Consider the following 13,062-nt stretch of genomic DNA (forward strand, 5'->3'; position numbering starts at 1 on the left):
ATCCTATTACACAGTTTTCCAATTACTGGCTTATAAATGGTTCTTCTTAACTGTGGGTTGAAATCAAACATTCTACATCTCAATTCTCTTTAACAGTGTTTGAAATTAGCTAATAATCTTACCATGAGATAAAGCAACATACCATCGAGCACAGTTTTTTTTTAAAATTCTCATTAAAATATTTCATAGGCAATCTTGGTGTATTACCTGGGGTCCTTCCACCTTATATTCAGGCTCCCATCACTTGGGCATGTCTGTATGCATGTGTATATAACTAAGTGATGTTTTGTAGTGGTTTTTTTTTTTTTTGACCGTGCCGTGCAGCATGCGGGATCTTGGTCCCGACCAGGGATCAAACCTGTGCCCCCTGCAGTGGAAGCGCAGAGTGTTAACCACTGGGCCACCAGGAAAGTCCCTTGTAGTGTTTGTATTGCACAGTTTTGATTTTTGGATGTGGCCCTCCTCACTGTAATGTTAGTCTCTGTAGCACAGTAGCTAAGACATTGAGTGCACGTGTGTCAACAGTTGTTGTCCTGGAAGAGAGTAAAGTAACTGCTTTACAGATGGAGAACCTGAAAGACAGGATGTTTCCAGAGTTACTGTGTTTATGTCAGCCCTTTTGAATGAAGCATCAGGCTGCATCGGAAGAACATCCTTGAGCAAATGAGCCGCCCAAATAAAGCTACCACATAATCCTAATCCTAACCCAAATAAAGCTACCACATAATCTCTCTCCCTCCCAGAATTAACACTGGTCTTAGTGGACTCATTTGTTCAAGTGAAGGGGTGGGGCCAGAAAATTCTTAAAGCCCTTTTTAGCACTTATATGTGATCCCTCTCAGCTCTTAGGTTTTATTTGACTTGTCCACTTCTTAAAAGCATCACAAGTTTTAATTTTGTTCCACCTGTGGATATCAGTTTGTTCACCACTGGTGACATATTTTTAGAAAAGAGTTTAATATTTGGAGGGGAGATCTGTGTCTTTCAGAGGGTTGTTTGTTTTTCCTGAAAAAATGAGCATCTAATAGATGCTTCCCTATGGCTCTATAGGTCAGGTCCTAGAATAATAAATGTAAACTTTTAAAGTAAATTTGATGCATACTTATGTGCATTCAACAGCCACAGTGCCAGCATGGGATGAGGATGCACCCATTTTGTTCTCTGCCTGCCCTTAACAACACCCCAGCCTTTCTGCAGGGCCGCAGGAAAATGCACAGTGATTCTGATGGCTCTCACTTTAAATTCAGGACCACTAACTTGAACAGGACCATAGTGGGGTCCAGCACTCCTTCTACACGACTTATTCTCTGGTTTTCCTAGATGAGGATTTCACACGTCTCCTCTCTCAACCACTAAACCCCCCCTTCACTCCTCCACTCCCACCTCCACTGATGAGAAAAAAAAAGCAACGAGAAGGAAGTGTCTAACCTCTCCCCTTACCTTATCTACTATCGTACCCACAGCTGCACTTGGGCACTCTGAGCTTCAATTATTAATATGCCCTCTTATTATGTAAGGCTGATCCTCAGCTAGTCTGATTCACATCCCCCCTTGCCTACTTACTGCTATTTCTTAGTGGTTGCCCCTTCTCTCTCCTGCATCATGAATTATCCCTCTTCCCCCTTTACTGGCTCATTCCTATCAGCATACTCGCATGTTGAAATTGCTCCATCTTTAAAAGAAAAGAGAAATGAAGGGGAAAAAAAAACTTCCTGGGGAAACCCCACAATTCCTTATAGCTACTGCCGCATTTCTGTTCCTCTTTGCAGCAGAAATCTTCAGAAGAGCTGTCCACTCCAGCTTCCCTTCCACTCTTGTCCTGGAATCTCTCCATGAAGGCTTTCTACTCCACCACTCTGTCAAGACGGCGCCGACCAAGGTCACTCGTGATCTTTCCAAAGTCTAATCCATGGATCAGGTCTCAGTGAGTCAGGTCTCCCTGCCAGCGATACTTAACATGGTCACTCTTTCTTACACTCTTCCCTTGGCTTCCAAGACCCCACTCTTCCTACTTCTCTTACTTCAGTGGCAGGTTGCCCCTCATTTCTCAGATCTTAAATACTGGCAACCCCCAGGGTTGGCCCTTAGACATCTTCTCCTTCTATGCTCACCTCCTAGGTGAATCCAGTAGGTTCCATCCAGTGTCCTAAAATGTCTTCTTTACTGATGGCTTCTGAATCTGTATCTCTAGCTTGGTCTTCTCCCCTAACCCACACACTCCCAATGTCCAGTGGCCTTCTTGATTTCTACCCCCCTGGAAGTCAACATGTCCAAAGCTGAGTTCCTGATTTTCAGTGCCCCAAACCTATTCCTCCTGCAACCTTCCTCATCTCCTGTTGCTCATGTCAAAAACTGAAGAGTTACTCTTGATTCCTTTCTCAGGATCACCTGCTTGCTGTACCTTCAAAATAGATCCTAAATACCGTATATTAATGCATATATATGGAATCTAGAAAAATGGTACTGATGAACCTAGTGGCAGGGCAGGAATAGAGACACTGACGTAGAGAACCGACTGTGGATACAGTGGGGGAAGGGGAGGCTGGGACGAATTGAGGGAGTAGCATTGACATATTTACACTATCACGTGTAAAACAGATAGCTAGTGGGAAGCTGCTGTATAGCACAGAGAGATTAGCTCGGTGCTTTGAGACGACCTAGAGGGGTGGGATGTGGGGGGGAGGGTGGGAGAGAGGCTCAAGAGTGGGGGGGTATGTGTATACATATAGCTGATTCACTTTGTTGTACAGCAGAAACTAATACAACGTAGTAAAGCAATTATAATCCAATAAAGCTGTAAAAAAATAAAAAAAATTTAGAAAGCTCTAAAAAATATAGATCCTGAATCTCACCATTTCTCACAGTCTCCACAGGTACCCCCTCACCCAAGCCATGGCCATCTCTTGAATGGATTATTGCCATTGCTTTCTCATTGGCTTCTTTTCTTTCACCCAGAGCAGCCCAAGAGAACCTTTGAAAATGTGGAGCCAAATCACTGTGTGCTCAAAGCCTTCCAGTGACTTTCTGTTTCACTGGGGGTAAAAGCTGAAGTCCTTACAGTGGCCTGCAAGACCCCAGTGATCTGGCCCCTTGCTACCTCTTCCACGTTATCATCTTCGTCTCCCTGTCTCTGTGTGTCTCTCTTCCCCTTCCCCTTTCTTCCTCCTCTCATTACACACCCCCTTCCCATTCTCCCTCTCAATCACTATTCTGGCCACACTGGCCTGCCCGCCTTTCCTTGAAGGACCTAAGCATCTCCCACTTCAGAGCCTTTGCACTTACTGCCAGGTGTTCCCAGGGGTCACTTCATTCAGTTCAAATGTCGCCTTATCAGGGAGCTCTTCTCTGAAAATCCTGTTAAATATAGCACCTTCCTACATGCATTCCTCCTAACATAATTATTTGCACATTATTAACTCCCCTCCCTCTTTTGAGGTCAGGGACTTCATTCTGTCACCACTATATCCTTAAGACGCAGACAAGCCTGGCACCCCGTGGGTGCTGAATGAATGAATGAAGGTGGTGGTGATTCATTGTATGATTTTATTAAGTACAAAGGTCTTGGATTACTTAATAAAACTTTAAGAATTCACATGCAACTTTTAAAAACACTACATAAAATATGATAGGTTCGTATACATGCAAAGTCTAACTTACTCATGATCTCTTGTTTCAACCTGTATTTGATGATGAGGCAGTTACTTACCAATATTTAAATTATGCAGCAGACACTGTGCTGAGATTATCCAGTTTAATCCCCACAATTCAGCATGTGTTGTTATCCCATTTTCCAAAAAGGAAGTGAGGTTTAATGAGTTTGAGGCCAACTGAAGACAGGAAGTGGCAGGGCTGGGGTTGGATCGTGGTGTGCCTAGCTCCAGAACCTGACTTCAGAAGGATGATACGGCTGCTAAAATTAAAGCTTCCTGGAGATCCTTTTTAATGTTGGTCACGTATATGTTTATATATTTAAATAGCAAGATATTTAAGAAATAATGCTTAGTTTTGGAAATCAAGTATTTAATTTTATAATTGTTAAGCAGTCATAAATTATAAATGAGATACTTTTTTACAAATTTTGAGCTAAAAATGAGATCTCATGGCTCTTTGCCCAGTGACCTAGAATAGCTGTGTGATCTGGTTCATACAAACATGTTAATACCCTACCTGGTGAGCTGTTGCTGTGGTTGTGACGGCTTTTGTGTGTGAGTCCGTAGCTACGGATAACACAGAGCTGGCTTGGAGTGCTGTGGGCTACTTCTCAAGAAGGAAGTGAGACATGAATTCACAACTTAAGATTTTACAGTTAGCTTTTCAGTAGATGATTGCTCTTCAGAAAGACAGCCTCACACTCAAGGACAGAAACTCTGCGGTGGTAGGTGAAACAGAGAGGAAATTGCTAAGTACAAGGAAGAGGATATCAATGAAACAATGCCTAGTCCTCTTTTTCATTTTCTCGTTTTCTAGAAGAGATGGAGCCAAACTCTAGTCAGAGTTGGGGGTTCAAACAGCCTCACGCTCTGGTTTTTCTTCTCTCTACCACTTCCTACTTACCCTCCTGGTCCACCGTTTGAGGCATGAATCCCCTTCCCGAAGGCCTGCGTGATTGGACAACAGTAACCTGGTATTTTTGGTAACACAACGACTAGATTGATAGAACCGACATTTCACTTATAGGTTCCACATGTCTGAAGCAAGCAGTTGCTGTTGGTTGCACATGCTCCCTGTGGAAGGAAACAAAATGCTGTCCTGGGTTTTTGTAGGAGGTACCTTTTTACAGAATCAAGAAGGTAGTGATGCCCTGGGGTAGTTGGTAACTAACTATATGAAACGAAATCTTGTACATATGTACTGAATATTGTCAGTAAGGACATAAATGTGTTTTTTCATTACGACCATGAATCTTAAGATGTGACTCCACATTCAAGATAGTCTGTTGTCTAATCCACTCTGAAAAAAAGAGCTGTAAGGTAACCTCGTCTTAGAGGTTCTGTTTGTACTATTGGGGAACAAATGTCAGACATGTGAGTGAGAACTAGTTAGAAGAACTGCCCAGCATTCCTCAATTCATTCATGACATGATACCATTAATTATTTTCATTGGTCTTACCTAACGTGAGTGAAACTACCAAGCGTTTGTGTTTGCTTGTACCACAACCTGTGCTATAGATTTTGATTTCTTGTAGATTTTATGCTTTGTGTTGGGATGGCATGATCATTCCTCTCTTTTCACTGTGAGTTTACAAAATGCAGATTGTGTATTTCAAGGTATTACAATGTGTGTATAATTCAGAATTTTCCCCCAAGTATCTTGACTTCATTATTTAAAAGCTGACATAATTTTTCAAAGTTTTAAAAAGTAATTAAGGCTGATTTTAGACAAGACTGTTTATGAACGGAGAAGTAAGATAGGAAGTGACAATTAGCAGTGCCTTTTCAGGATTAGCCCATAAGGTGATATGAAGTATTCTTATTATGTTCTTTAATTTTTGTGGGCTTCGTGTCACGACCTCTTCAATTTTTTTTTTTTTTCCATTCCAACATCTGCTGGCTTTTAAATGGAATAAGTTCTTTGGTATTTTCAGTGTTTGAGGGTTGATTTGCACATACCCAAGCAGCTGACTGGGTCAGATTTAGGATTGGGCTCTCATGCTGTGACCTTAATAACCAAAGCCTTTTTGGCCTTAAAATACGAAATGTAATTTATTTCATTGTTCTTTCCTTTTTTTTTTTTTCTTTTTTTAAACAGGCTGCAGATACTTTGGCAGTGAGGCAAAAGAGAAGAATTTATGATATCACCAATGTCTTGGAGGGAATTGACCTAATTGAAAAAAAGTCAAAAAATAGTATACAATGGAAGTAAGTTACAAACCAGTACTCTGTTCTAAAACCTTTGTTTTTCTTCTCAGTGCTCTGTAAGATCTGACCTTTCTACCATTTGCCTCTCTGAAGGCCTGTATTTCAGCCATCTACTCTAGTCACACCAGCCCCACCTGTGTCCCTGGACACACCTCTTTGGACTTCTGTATGTGTCACTTCTATGTTGGGATGTCCGCTTGCTCACTCCACTGTTTAATTTACACTCCTAAAATTCAAATCTTAACTTTCTCCCTCAAGCTACTCATTTGGTACACACTGCATACTGCTTTGTATTATTAATTCCTCTCTGCTTAGGTATTTATCTGCCCACCTAATATAAACTCCTTGAAAACAGGAACTGTGTCTTATACACAGGATTATGTACTTTGTAAATAATGGTTAGTTGAAATGCATGTTGTCATTTGTTAACTGTTGTATGTTTGAGTGTGATAAACACTTTCTGTTCCACAAATTTGTCCCCTTTAAGCCTTAATTTTTTGGTTTATCTTAGCCAAAAATCCCACTAAAATATATTAAAAGGCTATAATGTGTATTACCAGCATCTCAGTCTATATAGTGAGACTTCCAGTGTGACAATTTGACTTTGACATCCTCTGGTGCCTCAGTCACCAGCCTGACCTTCTAGAAGACAAAAAGCACACTAGAACATGTTGAGAATTTTTGTACTTTGGTTGTTCTTGGCAATAAATTGTCTAAGCAAGCATGTTCAGAGGTATATGGTGCTTAAATTTTCCAAGGATTTTACTGCTTGATTTTTAGAAGAGTGTAAAGATTTTTGTCTTGAATATATTCAGTGAGTTTTACTACTACAAAAATTAAGTGATGTTTACCTGGGTCTGATACTGGGGATATTAATTCTCATATGTTTTTAAGAGGTGTAGGTGCTGGCTGTAATACTAAAGAAGTCATAGATAGATTAAGATACCTTAAAGCCGAAATTGAAGATCTAGAACTGAAAGAAAGAGAACTTGATCAGCAGAAGTTGTGGCTACAGCAAAGCATCAAAAATGTGATGGACGACTCCATTAATAATAGATATCCTTTTAAATAAGCTATACGTATACATAATATCTATATATTCTTTCAGTCTGAAGATCAGTTACTTTATTCTAGTGTTTTTAGGGAGTTCAGTTTTGCAAGTGAATATAACATTTTAATTTTATAATTCTTCTAATGATTTATACTAATATTTTAAAATTTTTACCTTTTTAAGTTATACAGTGCATCAGTTAGCACCATTACTGTGTTGCATTGAGAAAACAAATTCACCTACATTCAGTCTACCCACTGATAGGATGTAACATGCTAGCTAAAGTGTGCTTAGCGGGTCTACGAATTTGGAAGTCATTGTTAAGTGCATAGACTCACTTAAATCATTGTTCTGTACTTAAATCATTCAGTGTTCTGAAGTAGTAAAAATTCAGCAACTCTCAAAGTTTTGAAAAATTAATTTTGGTTTGAAAATGAAATATTACAGGCCTGCAATCAGTCCAGGATACATTCTGCCTAATATTAACCCAAAGACAGTATTTACTGGAGGGTGGGGTTCCAAGGCTGGAGTGTCTATTGTACTGGGGGGAAACATCATTATTGATATACTCCACGTGTTTCTTACAGTCATTGTGTTCTCTTAGATATCTGTGACTCTCTTGATTTGTGAACTTACCTGTAGTCATATGGAACATTTTAACTACAGTTATCTTGTACCACCTCTTACGAACTTTTGACTAATGTCTACAATTTATTGTTCGTGTTGTCTTATCTTTGGTGAACAAGTCCATGATCTCATTTGTTATTTCCTTTCTATGATCAGAACTCCTTAACAGTTTGATAATAATGGGGTCTTCAACTGTGCCTTGTGGAACCCCAAGATTCAAAAAGCATTGAACTAGTTGATCATGCACTTTGTTGCACTGCTTTCCAAGATTGTGGCCACTCCCAATTCCCCAAACTATGACCCAAGAAGATTCTCGATGCAGAGGCTTGTATAGTTGCTCTTCACTCCCACTGAGAGCATCCTTTTTCCCATCAATATCCTTCCCCCTGAAGCTCCAGTCTCCATGAGGAATGTGTTTTCCATCTCTCTCCCAAGCGTTCTCAATGACAGAGAAATCAAAAGTGGCTTCTTCTTACAGCAAAGGATGGACACTTCTCTTATGGACCTTTATGTGATTGTCTTTGCCTTTTCAGACTAAAGACTTGTGTTCTTTTTCATCTGACCATATGTGACAGTCCCTTCATGCATTTGGTCATTTTATTTTGGTCTTCAGATTTATTATCTTAATTTAAATGTCTAGACCTTGATATAAATGTTTCCTTAACTCTTTGACAGTACATTTTCCTATGTAACTCATGAAGACATCTGTAATTGCTTTAATGGTAAGTACTGTTAGTAAATTTTTTCTTACATTCTTCCTTTGATCAACCTATTTAGTGTAACGTGATTCAAAATTCTCCATGCACTCACCCTAAGTCACTATTTTCAGGACTTGTGGACATATTTGGGTCTCACTCTACAGTGCCATGTGTTGATAGGCTGCTTTCATTTCTGTTCCCATGACAATAACTGCTTTTCCCAGCTTTCACTTCATTGCCCACATCGGTAGGTATAAACAATGTGTGGGAGAGGCACCTAAGTCAGAGAGCGATTAAGCAACAGCCTCAAAGTCACAGAATCACAGAGTCAATGACTAAACTTGAACTAGAACCCGGTTCTCATTGGCACTGTTTATGAAAATATATGTAGCAAGTGTGCTGGTCACAAATGGAACCCAAAGAAAGCATGAGGACAGAGTAAGGTTTATCCATTTTATAATCAGGAAAGTTATTCCTCACCCTATTCCATCCCCAGCCTCCATGTTTTCCCCTTAAGATGACAATATATTAGTAACTAAAATGGGGGGTGGGGGCTCATTTCCATAATATATATAAGTAAAATGAAATTTTGCATACAGATTTGTATTTAATTGTGCATGACCTATTAAAAAAGGACAGTCTTGTATCATGCACATACAAAAAATAATCTGCCGAAAACCTTGCCAAGTGGAATCTTTCATCTAAGACTACGTTGGTAATATATGTGGGCTTATTGCTCTACTTTGCCACCATATTTCCCAAGTTTTCAAGGAAAGTTTGGGGAAGTATTTTTAATCTTCAACTCAGCAGAGACTGCTGTAGAATTTGGCTTCAAAAGTAAGTTCACTTAAGCTTAAGATTTCACTGTATCATACCTAATCTCTAGTATCTCCAGTCATTTAAGTAGTATAAATACTTCAACTAAACAGTGTTATTTAACTAAGGCTAAAAGGTTTCAGGAATCTCAGACTTGACATGAGATTGGGTGAAAGCAATTTGTTTATGAGAATGGAGCTAACACATTTAACCTGTTCTAAGGTCTAACACATATATTGCCTCAATTAATCCTCAAAAAAAAACCCTATGCAGTAAGTTATATTGCCTCCATTTTACAGAATTAAGAACCAAAGCCCAAGGTTACCTAGCTTGGGATTCAAATCCAAGCATTCTGACTCTACAGCCCACACTCTTGGCCACCCCACACTCTTGGCCACTGTATTACAGGATCAGTAGTATTCTCTAAAATGTAAAAATCTTTATTTCTTAATTTTTTTGACTAGGTGATACACTTTTGGCCATTCAAGCACCTTCTGGTACACAGTTGGAAGTACCTATTCCAGAAATGGTATGTATGTAGGATAACCTTTGTTAAAATGGATCTACTGTTCCAAGAGGGACAAATATATTTTCTTTAGCTGAACATGAGCTAATTGCAAACACTCACGTTACTGCTTTTAAGGTGTCTGTTTGAAAGTACTGATATCTGAATTTAGATGTCTTCAGTACTTCGGTAAAATTATGGAAGTGACTGAATGAATCACTTAACATTTTACTTTTTTTTTAAATTTGATTTTATTTGAGCTAGAAGACATCAAGGAATGAGTAATGATATAGTCAATAATCTTAAAAGATCAGTTTGATTACATCTATAACCAATATAACAATCCTGAGGAAGAAGTTCACTTTAAATATCAACAATAATATATTGCTTTGGGCCTCCCTGGTGGCGCAGTGGTTGAGAGTCCGCCTGCCGATGCAGGGGATACGGGTTCGTGCCCCGGTCTGGGAGGATCCCATATGCCGCGGAGCGGCTGGGCCCGTGAGCCATGGCCGCTGGGCCTGCGCGTCCGGAGCCTGTGCTCCGCAGCGGGAGAGGCCACAGCGGTGAGAGGCCCGCATACCGCAAAAAAAAAAATAATAATAATAATAATATATTGCTTTAAGTTAGGTCTTTTAAAAAACATTTTCTGGCTTATTGAGTCAGAGATATTTATTGACTCCATGCTAATATAAATTTCATGATTTTAGTTTTCAGATTCAAATTTCCTGAAACAAACTGATTTGAAAACTATAACAATCAAAAAAGAGGTAGAAAAAATTACTGTTATCACCTCCCTCTCTTCTCCCAGCTATTCTAGAACTTTGTATTTAGGCATTTACATTACTGGTTTCTGAAGCCTCGGGATACAAATTACCTTTCTGAAATGGAGGGACTTTACATTTATATCTCTGTAGGAAAACTCGGTTGTCTTTGTGCTTTGCTGAGTGAAAAAAAGTTTCGACCTGTGAAATAGCTGCCATTTAAGACCGCACATTGAGATGACCACATCCATGGTGGCCGATGCCAGGGGATGGAGTTCCATACATGTGGAGAATGCTTGGAGCGTTGCTGCACACTGACATGTATAATTACACACAAATAGATGGTTTCCAGAATTCTACAACTGGGAGTTTTTGATGCCCAGTATTTAAGAAAAGCTTACTTTTAGGGGCAAGTGGTTTATAGCACTCAATATCCCATTCTACTCTTGGTCTCTCTGTTTTGACTTAGCGACTTAATTTTGTCGTAGTTAGTCCCTATAGCTTTGCCTGTCTTATTTTTAATGTTTCATCTTACCTAGAAATGTTGACCTTTATTCATTTGTTTATGCCCGCTAACTTCAAAGGGTCAGAATGGACAAAAGAAATACCAGATCAATCTAAAGAGTCATTCAGGACCTATCCACGTGCTGCTTATAAATAAAGAGTCCAGCTCCTCTAAGCCCGTGGTTTTTCCTGTTCCCCCACCTGATGACCTCACACAGCCTTCCTCTCAGCCCTTGACTCCAGTGCCTCCACAGAAATCCAACATGGCAACTCAGAACCTGCCTGAGCAACATGTCTCCGAAAGAAGCCAGAATCTTCAGCAGACTCCAGCCACAGACTTATCCTCAGGTGGGTTCAGAGCCTTTGTTTTAAAAAGTAGAGGGGGGGCTTCCCTGGTGGCGCAGTGGTTGAGAGTCCGCCTGCCGGTGCAGGGGACACGGGTTCGTGCCCCGGTCTGGGAAGATCCCACATGCCGCAGAGCGGCTAGGCCCGTGAGCCATGGCTGCTGAGCCTGCGCGTCCGGAGCCTGTGCTCCGCAAGGGGAGAGGCCACAACAGTGAGAGGCCCGCGTACCGCAAAAAAAAAAATAAATAAAAAAAGAATAAAAAATAAAAAAAAATAAAAAGTAGAGGGGAAAATATGAATACTGTGTTGAACAAGTTGGAGAGCTTTTCTGAATTTCTCAATTGTGATGTTATTCTGTTATCTAGTATAGGAGGCAAAATAGTAAACCCAATCAACAAGTATTAATTTTGTGTCTTCTGTGTGCCCAGCACTGGAATATGTATTATGAGGAAAATTTAAAAAACAGATCCTGTCTTTAATTATACTACTACTAGTTGTTTCATAGACTATGTAAATATATGTATTTGTAGTTTTCCTTAGGATTCCATTTTTGGAATTAAACCAAATTTGTTCCCCCACCCCCCTTTTACTATTTACATCTCAGCTTTTTATCTGAGATTTACTTCGTAAGGTTCTTTTATCTCTCAGTAACTCTAGTATATATAATTGAAATTTGTTCTACATTTAATAAAAATCATACTAGGGACGACTATAGTGACTTATGCCTCCTGTTTCTCTGTATTCTCTATTGTTACACTTTTTATTTGGAAAGCTTAGTTTTATAGAGTTGATAAGTGGTCTCAACTCCAATTATTTAGGACATCTTGCCTTCCTAAGTTGTTTGATCTGTGAAGTGATAAATAGCTAAAAACTGGGCATCAGGAATAGGGGCCACATTTCTTAAATTTATAAAATTTCCTCAGCATACAGTCCTTTCCCTTGGTTATTACATGGCTAGGTATTTACCAGCTCCTTAGTGGTTGCAAATAAAGGACCCATGGTTGCTGAATGAATGACTGCCATGCAATCTAGACGTAGTATTGCAGATAATTTAAAAACTATATTGTATATATTCCAAGTTGTTTATTTTTACCTTTATCCTTTTGGAACGTGGTCTACTCTTTGAGTTCACAATAGGTAAGAGTGAGACTAAAAAGATCTAACTGGACACAGAATATTTTTCAGCTTCTTGTTGCCCATATCCTTCCCCTATAAGTATTTCCACACCATAGGCCATAGGGATGCACAACAGAAAAGTGTCATCCTTCAAAAGCTTATAATCTAATTGGGAAGAATAAAGTAGGCAGGCTTATGGTTTAGCTCAGACACAATTAGTACATTGGCTTTCACAAAGCATTAAAGAAACTTTTGAGCATTTCATTTCTGTACATGATTTTGTGTTTGGAAATAAAACAATTTGGGGCCAGATTAGAGAGGGCCTTGAATATCAGACTGAGTTAGGACTTTGACCTATAAACCAATGAAGTGCCCAGCACTGGAATATGTGACCACGGAAGTGCCATGTTTAGAACTGTATATTAGTGAACACAGAAGTAACGTCATTAGGAAAGAACAGGCTTTTGGCCCTGGGAAGAAGAGATTAGAGGCAATGAAGACAGAAGGTAAGATGTTTGCAGTTATGCAACTGTGAGAGAACACTGAGGTTAAAATGGGGTGATGACAATGGGACGGGAAAGAGACATAAGGAAGATTTGAGAAATACTCTTTAGGCAAAGTAAGTAACCTTTGATAGGTGAGATCTGAAGATAAAGTTAAGAGAACTGTAAAGTGATGTTGCACTTTTAAGGTTGGGTCATACGGAGAAATATGGTAACACTGACTTTAAAAACTGAGGAGTCAGTTTTGGGAAAACGATGAGTTTTTGGGACTACATCT

The 13,062-nt window shown here is 39.5% G+C and overlaps 1 protein-coding gene across 2 annotated transcripts in view; it reads left to right on the forward strand.

The window, feature by feature from the left end:
• The window catches only part of E2F5 (E2F transcription factor 5), a 29,832-nt gene that overhangs the window by 14,480 nt on the left and 2,290 nt on the right, over window positions 1-13,062 (forward strand). Inside the window, exons 2-7 of one of the 2 annotated variants that reach the window (XM_081214318.1) lie at window positions 5,750-5,859; window positions 6,754-6,915; window positions 8,216-8,259; window positions 9,516-9,580; window positions 10,264-10,323; window positions 10,902-11,169. In XM_081214318.1, the coding sequence (XP_081070444.1) occupies window positions 5,750-5,859; window positions 6,754-6,915; window positions 8,216-8,259; window positions 9,516-9,580; window positions 10,264-10,323; window positions 10,902-11,169 (709 nt within the window). The remainder of the gene's footprint in view (window positions 1-5,749; window positions 5,860-6,753; window positions 6,916-8,215; window positions 8,260-9,515; window positions 9,581-10,263; window positions 10,324-10,901; window positions 11,170-13,062) is intronic. The other variant, XM_081214319.1, reaches the window with a different exon arrangement.

Source organism: Mesoplodon bidens (genome assembly GCF_964165515.1).
Source record: "Mesoplodon bidens genome assembly, chromosome: 16".
Classification (NCBI taxonomy): domain Eukaryota; kingdom Metazoa; phylum Chordata; class Mammalia; order Artiodactyla; family Ziphiidae; genus Mesoplodon; species Mesoplodon bidens.